General features: G+C 45.9%; 1 protein-coding gene across 1 annotated transcript in view; it reads right to left on the reverse strand.

Annotated features, from left to right (window-relative positions):
- The window catches only part of PLXNA4 (plexin A4), a 703,335-nt gene that overhangs the window by 301,020 nt on the left and 386,392 nt on the right, over positions 1 to 15,923 (reverse strand). The window contains exon 5 of the mRNA XM_058190650.1: positions 8,878 to 9,009. Coding sequence (XP_058046633.1) covers positions 8,878 to 9,009 — 132 coding nt within the window. The remainder of the gene's footprint in view (positions 1 to 8,877; positions 9,010 to 15,923) is intronic.

A 15,923-nucleotide genomic window follows, 5' to 3' on the forward strand; every position in this document is an offset into this window, starting at 1 on the left:
GGCCGATCTCATTAGCCTCCTCCATGCAAAGCGGATCTCGAGCTGATCTCAAAGCCGGCCGACCGACCGACCGCTGTTTCCAATCGATTCGTCCCTCCCCACCGGACTCCATCACTAGTGGTTTTCCTCGGGTAATTATATGAGTTTATTATTCCGAGGGGGCCAGGTTGCACTCCAAATTCAGGGGTCAAACGGGGTCAGCCAAGCAATCAGTTCCACATTTTCCTAAGCGGGGAGGGGGAAAGTCCCTGGCAATTTGCTACTGCCAAATCCGGTTAAGGGTCAACAGCGAAGACTGGGGATGGAGGGCAGGAAGGGGGCTGCTGGTGTTACTTAAGAAAGGAGAAGGGTGCGACGGATTGAGGGGGAGGGGATGGGGGAGAGCGCGAGATAATTTTTGTCCCATTTCCCTTGGATGAACCTTGAAATAAAGTGTCTAAAGCAATGATTCTTAACCTTGCGCGACTTTAAGATGGATGGACTACGACTCCCAGAATTCCCCAGCCAGCTAAGCTCAAAAGGAGGCAAAACAACCGGAATAGGTGCTTGCTAGTAGTCAACACAGACGGGCCTCTGTGGCTCAGACTGCTAATGCAGTCTGTTATTAACAGCAGCTGCCTGCAATTACTGCAGGTTCTAGTCCCACCAGGCCCAAGGTTGACTCAGCCTTCCATCCTTTATAAGGTAGGTAAAATGAGGACCCAGATTGTTGGGGGCAATAAGCTGACTTTGTATATAAATATACAAATAGAATGAAGACTATTGCTAACATAGTGTAAGCCGCCCTGAGTCTTCGGAGAAGGGCGGGATATAAATGCAAATTAAAAAAAACAACCCACAGAGATAAGCAGGGATTAACACCAGACAAAGAATCAAGCAATAAACAAGAGCCCAATCAAGGAATTATCTGGGAGGCGGAAAAAACACTCCCACCCACACTGACGGGACAAACCACTGCTATATAAACAGAAAGCAAACTCTACACCCTTCTAGTATTGAAGATGTTATCTAGCTGGGTCACCCAGATAAGCAGGGATTAACACCAGACAAATAATCAAGCAGACAACAAGAGCCCAACCAAAGAACTACCATGGAGAAAACATTACTCCCACCCATTCTAATAGAGCAAGCCACTTGTATATAAACAGAGAACAATCCACATTTCCTTCTAGCGCTGTTGATGTTCCCTAGTTGGGTCATGAAACACCTTCAAGGAAACAACCAAGGTCAGAGACCACCAAGGACCCCACAGTTCTTCTCCTTCTCTTCATACGACTCTTTCTCCTCCTCCTTCCCTTTCGTTCCTTCTCCTGCCCTTCTTCTACTTCCTCTTGCTTTTCCTCTTCCCCTTCTCTTCCTCCTCCACTTCTCAAACCACATTCCCTTCTAGCATTGATGGCATTACTTAGTCATGAAGTATCTGCAAGAAAGCCAGCAAGCTCAGAGAACACTGAGGACTTCACACCATTCCTCCTCCTCCTCCTTCCTCCTCCTGTTCCTCCTCCTCTCCACAAATCTCACTCCCTTCTAGCACTGATGATGTTACCTAGTCGGATCATGAAACGTCTGCAAGAAAACTACCAAGCTCAGAGAGCACCAAGGACCCTGACATCGTCCTCCTCCTTCTTCTCTTCCTCTTCCTCCCTTCCCCCTCCCCACAAACCCCACTCCCTTCTAGCACTGACACCGTTAGCTAGTTGGGCCATGAAACGTCTGTAAGAAAACAGTGAAGCTCAGAGAGCACCAAGGATGCCCCATTTCAATCCTCAGCTGCAAATATTCTCCTCTATTGGTATCAAGGCCTTCCAGTCCACGAATGGTCGCATGCTATCTAACTGGGAGTTATAGAGGCCACTTCTTTGGATCCCGAGTGATTGTTTCCCTTTCATGCTTCATGCGAGACTTTGGCTACTGTCTCTCTCTCTTTTTTTAAAATTTATTTTCCATAATAATTCCCACAACTGACCAGTGTACAGTACAATCACTTATCCAACAATCAATCCTATACTCAGATTATGCTCAATCGGGCCTGCTCAGTCGCCACTCCCTTCCTTAATCCTTTCTACCTTTCTCATCCTTCTTCTACTTTCCCCACCATCCTCTCCTCGCTTTCCTACTTCCCCTCCTCCTTCCCACTTCTCACTTCCATCTTTTCTAACCCTCTATCTTCCCGTCCTTGTCCTCCTCCTATTCTTTCTTCTCCCTCCCTTCTTTCCTACCTACCTACCTGCCTACCTACTTTCTTCCTTCTTTACTCCTCTTTCCTTACCCTTTCCCTTCCGGAGTGGTTACTGAGCAGCCCCGACTTTACACCATTCCAACTTGTTTAATTCTACCATTATTCCTGTACAATGGCAATCGATCAATTTATTATCTTCCCCATCCCCCCCCCCCATTTCCTCTCCCCCCCCCCCCCGAGACTTCCCAGAACAGAATACAGGGTATGGTAACTAACAAACATAATCTAAAATATAACATAAAACATATTCCATTTCACACCATCACACTATTAATTCCCTTCTTTCTTAAACTCTAATACGTAGCAATTCCTAACTTCACTCAAAAACTAATTGGTATTTTTTAATCTGATACTTATTTTGAATATAATCGATCCACTTTCTCCATTCCAAAATATATTGTTCTTGTGTATAGTCTTTCAAGTAGGCAGAAATTTTTGCCATTTGTCTGCTGTCTCTTGACAGCAAAGCAGAGCTGGTAAGCTGCAGTCTATGCCCAGTAATAGCGCAGGAGAAAATGCTGGCCAAATGGGCAACAGGATCTTGGTTGAATTCAAGAGCCGTTTACTTTACACTGTATAAATTTTTAAGGTCAACAATATCTACAGCTCAACAATTATAGTGTCGTGTCCCACTCCTCCGCTGACGACCGGGTCAGGGAAATCCGAATCAGGCGTGCCTCTGCAGCTCTGCCCAAAGTCCTAGCAAAGTTCTCAAGGCAGGCAGGAGACCAGAAAGTGACTTCAGCAAGATATATTAGACTTTGCCTGACTCAGAGAATGCCAGAAAGCAGGTCCTTTATATAGGCCATGGGGTGTGGCTCCATGACTCAGCACTTATCCAGGCCTGCCCCTCCCTTCCTTCTGTCGCCGCCGCCTATCAATTCTTCTGAAGCGAGGGTCACTCCAGTCGGCAGCTGTTGGTAATTGACCTTCCTCAGGCTCACATGCTGTGGGGGAGGGGGAGGGGTCTAGTTGCTCCATTTGCCTGGGCATGGAGCCAGGGCTGGGGCCGGGAGGCATACTAGGACATTCCTCAGCGTTCGGAAGCAGATAAGAAGGCCCCGGCTGTGGTGAAAGTGGGCGAGACACAACATATAGCCTGCTGAGCTTTGAATCCTGGGTGGTGGTGGGACGGGGGTAGGGTGGGGACAGAAGCTTGGGAATGTCAAAACATCTGCTAGAAGTGACCTTAAAAACTTCACACGGGAGTATAATGCAGGCTCTTTGGGGGAAAATATCTATACCTTGTTTCCCTGAAAATAAGACCCAACCGGAAAATAATCCTGAGCATGATTTTTAGGATGCTCATAATATAAGCCCTACCCCTAAAAATTCATTTTTTTTAATACCGGTTCTGTGGGCGTGGCTTGGTGGGCATGGTGTGGTGTGGCTCGGTGGGCATGGCAGGGGAAGGATACTACAAAATCCCCATTCCCTCCCCACTCCTGGGGGAAGGATATTGCAAAATCTCCAATCCCATCCCATTCTGGGACCAGCCAGAGGTGGTATTTACTGGTTCTCCGAACTTCTCAAAATTTCTGCTACTGGTTCTCCAGAACCTATCAGAACCTGCTGGATTTCACCCCTGCCCTACCCCCAAAATAAGCCAGACAGATGCAATTAGTACCGTATTTTCCCAAAATTAAGACCTAACCATAAAATAAGCCCCAGAAAATAATGCAACTTTTGGAGCAAAAAATAAGTTTAAGACCTGGTCTTATTTTCAGGGAAACATGACATACAGGTGAAACTCAAAAAATTAGAATATCGTGCAAAAGTTCATTTATTTCAGTAATGCATCTTAAAAGGTGAAACTATTATATGAGATAGACTCATTACATGCAAAGCGAGATCGTTCACGCCTTGATTTGTCATAATTTTGGTGATTATGGCTCACAGCTCATGAAAACCCCAAATTCACAATCTCAGAAAATTAGAATATTGTGAAAAGGTTCAATGTTCTAGGCTCAAAGTGTCCCACTCTAATCAGCTAATTAAGCCATAACACCTGCAAAGGGTTCCTGAGCTAGGGGCAACCCACTACTGGTTTAGACCACACTGGAAGTCACACCAGAAGTGGGATTTGCATACCTTCCCTACCGGTTCGTAAATGTGAGCGCACACATGCGCTCTCTCTGCGCACATATGCAGTAATCACGCATTATGTCCGGGCGGGTGGGCGGAGCCTCCAGCAGTTGCCGCTCCCGGGTTATTTATTTATTTATTATTTTATTTTATTAGATTTTTATACCGCCCTTCTCCCGAAGGACTCAGGGCCTCTGGTGGCTCAAACTGCTAATGCAGTCTGTTATTAACAGCATTTGCTTGCAATTACTGCAGGTTCTAGTCCCACCAGGCCCAAGGTTGACTCAGCCTTCCATCCTTTATAAGGTAGGTAAAATGAGGACCCAGATTGTTGGGGGCAATAAAAGTTGACTTTGTATATAATATACAAATGGATGAAGACTATTGCTTAACGCAGTGTAAGCCGCCCTGAGTCTTCGGAGAAGGGCGGGATATAAATGCAAATTAAAAAAAAAAAAAGGGCGGTGCACAGCCAAGTAAAAACAACAAGCACATAGACAAAATTAAAAAGCATATTAAAAAACTGATTAAAATGGCCAATTAAAATTAAAACTAAAGTAAAACAATCCTAAAACCCCACTTAAAATTTTTTCAAGCTAGCCCCGCACGGTGGAAAAAGAAAGTCTTGAGCTCGCGTTTAAAGGACCGGAGGTCAGGGAGTTGACGCAACCCCGGAGGCAACTCATTCCCATAGGGCTGGAGCCCCCACGGAGAAGGCCCTCCCCCTGGGGGCCGCCAGTCGGCATTGTTTGACTGACGGCACCCTGAGGAGGCCCTCCCTGTGGGAGCGCACAGGCTGATGGGAGGCTCTAGGTAGCAGTAGGCGGTCCCGTAAGTAACCCGGTCCTGTGCCATGGAGCGCTTTAAAGGTGATAACCAGCACCTTGAATTGCACCCGGAAGACCACCAGCAACCAGTGCAGGCTGCGCAGGAGAGGTGTTATATGGGACCATCGCGGTGCCCCTTCAATTACCCGCACAGCCGCATTCTGGACCAGTTGGAGCCTCCTGGTGCTCTTCAAAGGGAGCCCCATGTACAGAGCATTGCAGTAGTCCAGGCGGGAAGTGACAAGGGCATGAGTGACCGTGCGAAGGGAATCACACGATCCAGAAAGAACCGGTTGAATCCCACCACTGGGTCACACCTAACCTGGTGCATCCTTGGATCTAATAGCATTTCTGCCTCCCAATGTCCTGCAAGACCGGAAGCCCGAACGAAGACAAATCAAACACTTAGGCTGAGGAGAAAATGGATCACAGGTGACGGGGAAGAAGGAAGGGGTTTTGTGGGCATCAAATAGCCATTTATGTAAAATGCAGGCAAAAAAAAGAAAGAGAGAGAGAGAGAGAGAGAGGAAGGAAAGAAAAGCAAACTTGAAGCCGTCTGTCACTTTGTCACTGCTACCCCTGAACTATTGAGTCGTGTCTTTTAACTACGCCTCTAATGAAGACGAATGGATAAAATTGTAAGGCTCCCCCCCTCACTTTTTTTTGGCATCTCATCTTTTGATGGATGGGCATCCATGGTGGGCAGAGAAAAACTAAGGGAATAAAAGGGGCTTTTGGAGACTCAAAGGAGGAGAACCCCCCCAAAGGCGAACGATGGAGAAATCAGAACTCAAAAGAGAAGATTCAGATGGGTTTAGCACAGTGGCGAAGTCCAATTTTTTTTACTACTGGTTCTGTGGACGTGGCTTGGTGGGCGTGGCTTGGTGGGCGTGGCTGCAAAATCTCCATTCCCACCCCACTCTGGGACCAGCCAGAGGTGGTATTTGCCGGTTCTCCAAACTACTCAAAATTTCCGCTACCGGTTCTCCAGAACCTGTCAGAACCTGCTGGATTTCACCCCTGGTTTAGCCGAAGACAAGGAGAAAGGAAGCAGAGAAACACGGAGGAGGACTGTACTCTTAAATAGGTAGCATAGAGGTTCCCTGAGTAGGAAAGAGGAAGTGGCAGACAAAGGACACACTGTGATGTCCTCGCACATATGGCGTAAGCATTGAGAGTAAAGGTAAAGGTTCCCCTCGCACATATGCGCTAGTTGTTCCCGATTCTAGGGGGCGGTGCTCACCTCCGTTTCAGAGCTGAAGAGCCAGAGCTGTCTGAAGACGTCTCCGTGGTCATGTGGCCGGCATGACTCAACGCCAAAGGCACACGGAACATAGTTACCTTCCCACCAAAGGTGGTCCCTATTTTTCTACTTGCCATTTTTAATGTGCTTTCGAACTGCTAGGTTGGCAGAAGCTGGGACAAATCACGGGAGCTCACCCCGTTAACGCGGCACTAGGGATTCGAACTGCTGACCTTTTGATCGACAAGCTCAGCATCTTAGCCACCGTGTCCTTTAATCATTGAAAGTATTGCGAGCCAATTTGGTCTAGTGGTAAAGGCACATGGCTAGAAACCAGGAGATGGTGAGTTCTAGCCCTTCTTTTGGCATTAAAGCTGGCTGGGGGACTTTAGATCAATCACCAGGAGATGGTGAGTTCTAGCTCCTCTTTAGGCATTAAATCTGGCTGGGGGACTTTAGATCAATCACCAGGAGATGGTGAGTTCTAGCTCCTCTTTAGGCATTAAATCTGGCTGGGGAACTTTAGATCAATCACCAGGAGATGGTGAGACTTTAGATCAATCACCAGGAGATGGTGAGTTCTAGCTCCTCTTTAGGCATTAAATCTGGCTGGGGGACTTTAGATCAATCACCAGGAGATGGTGAGTTCTAGCTCCTCTTTAGGCATTAAATCTGGCTGGGGGACTTTAGATCAATCACCAGGAGATGGTGAGTTCTAGCTCCTCTTTAGGCATTAAATCTGGCTGGGGGACTTTAGATCAATCTCCAGGAGATGGTGAATTCTAGTCTCACCTTAGGCATGGAAGCCAGCTGGCTGATTCTGGGCCAATCACCAGGAGATGGTGAGTTCTAGTCCTACCTTATGAAAGTTGCACGAAGGGCAAGTAAGACAAGATAAAAACATAGGTTATGCCAGTAGTCCTCATCTTACGATGGTTCATTTAGTGACCGCTCAAAGTTACGACGGCACTGAAAAAAAAGAGACTTATGGACATTTTTCATACTTTTGGCCGTTGCAGCATCCCCTTGGTCATGTGATTAAAATTCAGATGCTTGCCAACTAACTCATATTTATGACAGAGGAATTGTCCCCGGAGTCATGTGATCTCCTTTTGTGACCTTCTGGCCAGCAAAGTCAGCGGAGAAGCCAGGTTCACTGAACGACTGGGTTCCTAACTTATCACGTGCAAGGATTCCCTTAACAACTAGATAAGAAAGGTCCTAAAATGGGGGCAAGACACAACTTAACAAACGTCAGGTGTGTTGAGTCGTGGCCGAAGACACAAGTGTGCCTCCTTTCAGTACACAAGAAAGAAAAAACCCCAACATCCATTTTCCTAGGGAAAGGTCCTTGTTCTGTCTCCTTCCCCACTTCAGACTCACGAGCTGGCCTTCAGCCAGTGGATTCACGGCTCTTATCAGTCCTGGCAGAGAAATCGCAGCTGTCTGCCAAAGTTCAAACAAATGACTCACGTAGCAAGACTTTCAGCTCTCTTTGAAATGGTTCAGCTAAACTTTTGCTTCCCGTGGAGTGAGAGCAGTCCCAAAGCTCCTTATATCTCCTGTGGGGTGGGGCTCCTGTCCCACCCTTCCCTTTGATGATTCCGCCTCTCTAATCTTCTGAAGCGCGGGTCAATCCAAGCTTGATTATTATTATTATCAGCTGGGTCTGAAGGCATAGCCTGGGGAAGGGAGGAATCAGGGGATGACGGCCTCATTACGTCCTCTGACTGGTCTGGTTCTGGCTCCTGGAGCCGGGCCAAAGGAATCGGTGCTCTCGAGGTAAGCCTTACCGGCCCTTCCCCCTCACTCTCAGAGTCACTGTCGGGCATGGGGCCAGGTTCAGGGGCTGGAGTCACAACAGTCCTTTTACTGAGTATGAACTGAATGCAACCAAAGGAAAGCAAGATCTGAGGCAATAGGCAGGAAAATCACATATAGGAAATATCCCCCAAACCCTCCCCCCCCAAAGGTCCAGTCAGTATTATCCAATCAACGTTACCCTAGGGGATCATGTGGGGTGCAGCTTCAGGGGGCTCCATCCCTCTGGTATGCCCGAACGGTTGGCCTTGACTGGTTATCAGCACACTTCCCAGTTGCAGAGAAAACGCTGAGGGAAAATTCTTCCAATCTCCACCAGCCCTTCTTCCAGAACCAAGACAACTCTTCCCTTTCCCCGCTTCCCCCCCCCCACGTTACAATGACAGCCGTAGCAAGCAGAGCAATAAATGAATAAATCAGTAGAGAGCAGACAGAACAATAAATCAGGAAATTCAGGAGCAAGGGGTGGCTGACACACTTAACAAGAGAACTTTTGGACTCCATGGTGGTCGTAAGTCGAGGACTACCTGTAGGAAACTCGTCTGCTCTCTCCCCGCACCCCGACAGGACCAAGTTCTCTTCCTTTAAGAAGCCGAACGCAGCCAACGTCGCTCTCTCTCTCTCTCGAATGAAACCAGATCAGAAAAAGCCAGACAGCTCACCTGTTTCTCTGACATGATGTACAGGTGCTTGTGATCCACCGAAAAAGCCATATCCCTCAGGATCGGTCCCGAATCGGTCACTTGAACTATTTCATACTCCAAAGCTCCTTTGATGGGACCATCAATGCGGATCTGGAGAGGCAAAAACAAAACAAAACAAAACAAGGAATGAGTTCAAGGAAGTCCCTGGAAAATCACAGTATTTTCTTCTTGGTGTATTTTTTTAAAAAAATTTGTGGTGATATACAATACAATATGAAAATAAATTTAGTAAGGCCAACGTCCGATGACAGATATGGCAGGAGGAGGAGGAGGAGGAGGAGGAGGAGGAGGAAAAGCAGCAGAAGGAGAAGAGGGAAAGGGAGTGGGAGGAGAGGAAGAAGAGGAAGAGGAAGGGGGAGGGGAAGAAGGAGAAGAAATAGAAGAAGGGAGAAGAAGGGAAAGGGAGGAGGAGGAGGAGGAGGAGGAGAGAGGAGGAGGAGGAGGAGGAGGAGGAGAAGAGGAGAAGAAGGAGGAGGAGAAGAGGAGAGAGAAGAAGAAGAAGAGGAGAAGGAGGAGGAGGAGGAAGGAGAAGAAGAAGAAGGAAGAAGAAGAAGAAGAAGAAGAAGAAGAAGAAGAAGAAGAAGAAGAAGAAGAAGAAGAAGAAGAAGAAGGAGGAGGAGGAGGAGGAGGAAGAGGAGGAGGAGGAGGAGGAGGAGGAGGAGGAAGAGGAGGAGGAGGAGGAGAGGAAGAAGAAGAAGAGAGGAGGAGGAGGAGGAGGAGGAGAGGAAGAAGAAGAAGAAGAGGAGGAGGAGGAGGAGGAGGAGGAGAAGAGGAGGAGGAGGAGGAGGAGGAGAGAGAAGAAGAAGAAGAAGAAGGAGGAGGAGGAGGAGGAGGAGGAGGAGAGGAGGAGGAGAGGAAGAAGAAGAAGAAGAGAGGAGGAGGAGGAGGAGGAGGAGGAGGAGGAGGAGGAGGAGGAGGAGGAGGAGGAGGAGGAGGAGGAGGAAGAGAAGAAGAAGAAGAAGAGGAAGAGGAGGAGGAGGAGAGGAAGAAGAAGAAGAAGAGGAGGAGGAGGAGGAGGAGGAGGAGAGGAAGAAGAAGAAGAAGAGGAGGAGGAGGAGGAGGAGGAGGAGAGGAGGAAGAAGAAGAAGAAGAGGAGGAGGAGGAGGAGGAGGAGGAGGAGAGGAAGAAGAAGAAGAAGAAGAAGAGGAGAAGGAGGAGGAGGAGGAGGAGGAGGAGGAGGAGGAGGAGAGAAATTGATGGGAAAGGGATGAAAGAAAGCATTCACTTCTAACTTTTTTTTCAGCGCGGTAAAGTTAAAGAATAAAATTACAGTCTCAACTTTTTACTTTATCAACAGGTATCAGTCATCACTATAATAACAGAGTGAGCTAATCAGCAAAACCCAAAGTCAAGATTTCATTTTTTTTTTAATTGTCCTGAGCACAAAGTCCAGAAGCGAAATCTAAGCAGAAACAACCATCAGTGTTTTCACGTGTATAGATAGTTCTCGACTTGCAACCGTTTGTTTAGTGACCGAAGTTACAACAGCACTCAAAGTAGCGATTTAACAAACGATCATGGGATCCAAATTGGGGCGCTTGGCGACGAGCGTGTAATCACGACAGTGGCAAATAGTGCCCGCACCATGTGCCATTAACATCCATGCAGGTTTCACTTAAAGACAGTAACCAGAAGCGCCAGAATTGCGGTCATAAATGTCGCCCTTTATTCCCGTGTCACTTAGGGACCGAGTTCCCAGTCCCAATGACTGTCCTTAAGCAAGGACTGCCTGCAATTGTGGTTAACAATCGAAATTAGCGTATTATAGAAAGATTCGCATAACGACCACATGATTCATTTAACGGCAGTGATTCGTTTAACCACCGTGACCCAAAAAAAAGGGGGGGTCATAAAATTGGGTGTGACTCGCTGAACAACCGCCTTGCTTAGCAACCAACCTTCTGGTATCCCCTGTGGTCATAACTTGAGGACTACCTGTATATGTTATTAAATACATAGTGTTTCTCTTTCAGTGAATCCATGAGCATCAAGGAACAAATGTATTTTAGGGTAAAATAGATCCCTTATTTTCTACAAGACAAGGACTTGATTTTTGCTTTCCCAAAAAAAGCAGCAAAACTAATTAAGGTTGGTAACAGAGTTCAGAAAGACTCGGCTAATAACTCCAGGCTGTGTTCGAGATCTGACTTTCAATTTCCTCCCCAAAATTACTGCTTGCTTTGCTGCTATCATTCTACACGGCGGCAACAACAGACGTAGAAAGAGGGCTGCTTGGCTCCCTTAGCAGAGGCATTTTCCAGTATAATGTTATGTGAGGATGACCTTGGGAGACAGGGGAGGGGAGGGGCGGTGGGGGAGATGCTGTAGAGGGAATGGTGAGATAAGGGAGGGCAAAGCCCTCAGCTGAATAACGGGTGGAGAAAGAGACTCAGAAAAGACTCCTGTCTCAGACTGTAAAGAAGACCGTGGGAGATTTATATTTCCAGACTTTCTGTAACCAGAAGAGAGAAGAGATGGAGATAGAGATGACAGAGAAAGAGAGAAAAAGAGAGAGAGTTGGAGATAGGGATGATAGATAGATAGATAGATAGATAGATAGATAGATAGATAGATAGATAGATAGATAGATAGATAGATAGATAGATAGATAGATAGATAGAAAGAAATATATAATGGCTGGATAGACAGACAAACAGATAATGGATGGATGGATGGATGGATGGATGGATGGATGGATGGATAGAAATAGAGATAGATAGAGATAATGGATGGATGGATGGATAGAAATATATAATGGCTGGATAGACAGACAGATAGATAATGGATGGATGGATGGATGGATGGATGGATGGATGGATGGATGGATAGAAATAGATAGAGATAGATAGAGATAATGAATGGATGGATGGATAGAAATATATAATGGCTGGATAGACAACAGACACAGATAGATAATGGATGGATGGATGGATGGATGGATGGATGGATGGATGGATGGATGAATGGATGGATAGAAATAGATAGATAGAGATATATAGAGATAATGGATGGATGGATGGATAGAAATATATAATGGCTGGATAGACAACAGACACAGATAGATAATGGATGGATGGATGGATGGATGGATAGAAATAAATAGAGATAGATAGAGATAGATAGAGATGGATGGATAGAAATATATAATGGCTGGATAGACAGACAGATAGATAATGGATGGATGGATGGATGGATAGAAATAGATAGAGATAGATAGAGATAATGAATGGATGGATGGATAGAAATATATAATGGCTGGATAGACAGACAGACACAGATAGATAATGGATGGATGGATGGATGGATGAATGGATGGATAGAAATAGATAGATAGAGATATATAGAGATAATGGATGGATGGATGGATAGAAATATATAATGGCTGGATAGACAGACAGACACAGATAGATAATGGATGGATGGATGGATGGATGGATGGATGGATAGAAATAAATAGAGATAGATAGAGATAGATAGAGATAGATAGAGATGGATGGATAGAAATATATAATGGCTGGATAGACAGACAGACAGATAGATAATGGATGGATGGATGGATGGATGGATGGATAGAGATAATGGATGGATGGATAGATAAATAATAGATCATAGACAGACAGACACAGATAGATAATGGATGGATGGATGGATAGAGAGACAGAGATAGTTAATAGATGATAGATAGATAGATAGAGAGAGAGAGAGAGAGAGAGAGAGAGAGAGAGAGAGAGATAATGGATGGATACATAGATACATAGATTCATAGATGATGGATGGATGGATGGATTGAAGGACAGACAGATATCCCAGCGTCAACACCATTATCATCAATTTAAAAACCACGTCAAAGTCAACAAGGATGGATGAACAAGACAAAGATGCGTTGTTAAAAAATCAAAATACTGGCCACATCCTAAAAAAAAAAAAAAAAAAAAAGAGGGGCTTTGATTGGAAGCTGCCGGGTACCATCTTGCCTTTCTGGACCCTCCCTCCCTCCCTCCCTCCTCCCGTCCACTTTCCTGCCCCCCCCCCACAACACCTCTGCTCCAGTTCTGCGAAAAACAATCCCCCTGCCTCCCCTCTTCCTTTGGCCTAGGAAGACCCATCTGTTTTCCTTTAAAGCCCCCCCCCTCCCTCACTTATTGGAAATGACTGAACTTTTCCGGTTAATCACCCAATCGACCCCACCCCGGCTCATCACGAAGCCCCCCCCCCCAAGCCTTGCACTTTGTTTGCACAGATTTTCTGTCAAGGGGAGAACTGGCCTTTTCTCTCGTTAGAGGACCTGCTAATTGACTAACAAGGCTGACCCGAGATATTTTGTGGCCGGAGGGGAAGGATAATAAGCAATAGGTGAATCGTCCATCAATGCTGTTGACCCTGATTACGGTACACATCCCCAAGCCAGATCACCAGATGTTTGAGAACTACAACTCCCAAGACGCCTAGCCGCGAGTCCTTGGGGACTCGGAGCAAAATTGCTGCCTCAAAAATTTGGAGGCTCCAGCTTGAAGGTGGATTTAGCTACCCGGTGCAACCTGAGTGTCATTTTCGTGTCTTTCCCTAACGACGGGTTGTCCTCGACTTAACGATAGTTTGTTTAATGACGTCCGAGAAGTTTCTTCATTTTTATTTTTTATTTTTGTTGACAGCTGGGTTCTGAAGTTTCTTCCGTTCTTCAGTCAGAACGGGAGAAAGCTTCTCAGATGAGAAGCGAAACCTTTTCAAGGAAAAAAAAATTAAAAAGTCCAGTTGCCTTTTGTAGAAGCATCTTTGAGACAAGCAGAGGAGAATTTCCTGGTCAAAACCTAACAGAATCCCAAAGTCTAACAATGCAAGGTATCATGTGCACTCTTCCAAAGTAATTCCCGAACTCGGAATGGGGTTAAAAAGCCACTTCCTTCTATCCAGGACACGACATATAAGCGTTGCTTGAGTAGGTTCCACGGGATTGCCTGGGACGCTACACAACGTCTTCACAAACTGTTTTCCTTGCTACCTTCTGGGAGAGGGGGCTTTGTGGTCTCCGAAGCAGAACACCCAGATTCAGTCACAGTTGTGTTCCATAGAGCAGGGGTCTCCAACCTGGGCAACTTTTAACCTGGCGGACTTCAACTCCCAGAATCCCCCAGCCAGCAAAGCTGGCTGGGGAATTCTGGGAGTTGAAGTCCGCCAGGCTAAAAGTTGCCCAGGTTGGAGACCCCTGCCATAGAGTATCAACCTTGTGAACCGTTCAAGTTTCCTCTTTCTGCTAGGTATTCAAAATGGACAATAGGCGCTCAATCACTGGAGGTTTTTAAGAAGAGTCTAGATCAGGGGTGTCGAACTCAATTTTATTGAGGGCTGCACCAGGGCTGTGGTTGACCTCGGGGGGGGGGAGTGGGGGCAGGGCGGTAGGGCTGACTGGATGGGTGTGGCCGACTGGGTGAGCGTGTTTGACACCACTCCCCAAATTGCTGGCATGTTTCCTCTTCGCATTGGGTAGACCAGGATGAAGTGACAGGGGTCGGACCCTTACATATCCAGGACAGCCCTCCCCCCGGGCCAGATCCGATCACATTGAGGGTCAGATCCTTGTGTTTGACACCCCTGGCCTAGACAGTCATTTATCTGAAATGGTATAGGTTCTCCTGCTTGAGCAGGGGGCTGGGCTAGAAGACCTCCAAGGCCCCTTCCAGCTCATTCATTCTAAACTAAGTGATTAATACATGTGTGTGTGTATGGATGGGTTAATGGATGGATGGATGGATGGATGGATGGATGGATAGAGAGATGCTAGATAGATAGATAGATAGATAGATAGATAGATAGATAGATAGATAGATAGATAGATGATAATAATAGTAATAATAGATAGATGATAGATAGATAGATAGATAGATAGATAGATAGATAGATAGATAGATAGATAGATAATAGATAGATAGATAGATAGATAGATAGATAGATAGATAGATAGATAGATAGATAGATAGATAGATAGATAGATAGATAGATAGATAGATAGATAGATAGATAGATAGATAGATAGATAGATAGATAGATAGATAGATAATAGACGATAATAATAGTAATAATAGATAGATAGATAGATAGATAGATAGATAGATAGATAGATAGATAGATAGATAGATAGATAGATAGATAGATAGATAGATAGATAGATGCTAGAGATAGATAGATAGATAGATAGATAGATAGATAGATAGATAGATAGATAGATAGATAGATAGATAGATAGACGATAATAATAGTAATAATAGATAATAGATAGATAGATAGATAGATAGATAGATAGATAGATAGATAGATAGATAGATAGATAGATAGATAGATAGATAGATAGATAGATGCTAGAGATGATTGATAGATAGATAGATAGATAGATAGATAGATAGATAGATAGATAGATAGATAGATAGATAGATAGATAGATAGATAGATGGTATTCAGCTGGTTCGGACAGGTTCAGATGAACCGGTAGTGACGACCTGTGGGTGGGCCATGGCGCTATGCTGTCCTATTTAGCTAAATTTTCTAAGCTGCACGCGTGCGTGCAAGCCGCGCATGTGAACAAAGTGCATGTGTTGAAGGTGTGCATGAGCATGTGTGCGCATGTGCTCACATTTTCTGTCGTGTCCCACTCCTCCTCTGATGGCCGGGTCGGGGAAGTCCGTATCAAGCGTGCCTCTGCAGCTTTGCCAAAGTTCTGTCAGAGTTCTCAGGGCAGGCATGAGACCAGGATGTGACTTCAGCAATCCAAGTTAGACTTTGCCTGACTCAAAGAATGCCAGAAAGCAGATCCTTTATATAGGCCATGGGGGGTGGCTCCATGACTCAGCACTTATCCAGGCCTGCCCCTCCCTTCCTTTTGCTGACGTCGCCTCTCCATTCTCCGGAAGCGTGGATCTATCCACTGCATCGTTTCGTCCCCAGCTGCCGGTAATCCCAGCTCGTGGCTGGCTTCAGGCACACATGCTATCGGGGGGAGGTTTGTTTGCTCG

The sequence above is a fragment of the Ahaetulla prasina genome, chromosome 7 (genome assembly GCF_028640845.1).
Source record: "Ahaetulla prasina isolate Xishuangbanna chromosome 7, ASM2864084v1, whole genome shotgun sequence".
Taxonomy (NCBI): Eukaryota; Metazoa; Chordata; class Lepidosauria; order Squamata; family Colubridae; genus Ahaetulla; species Ahaetulla prasina.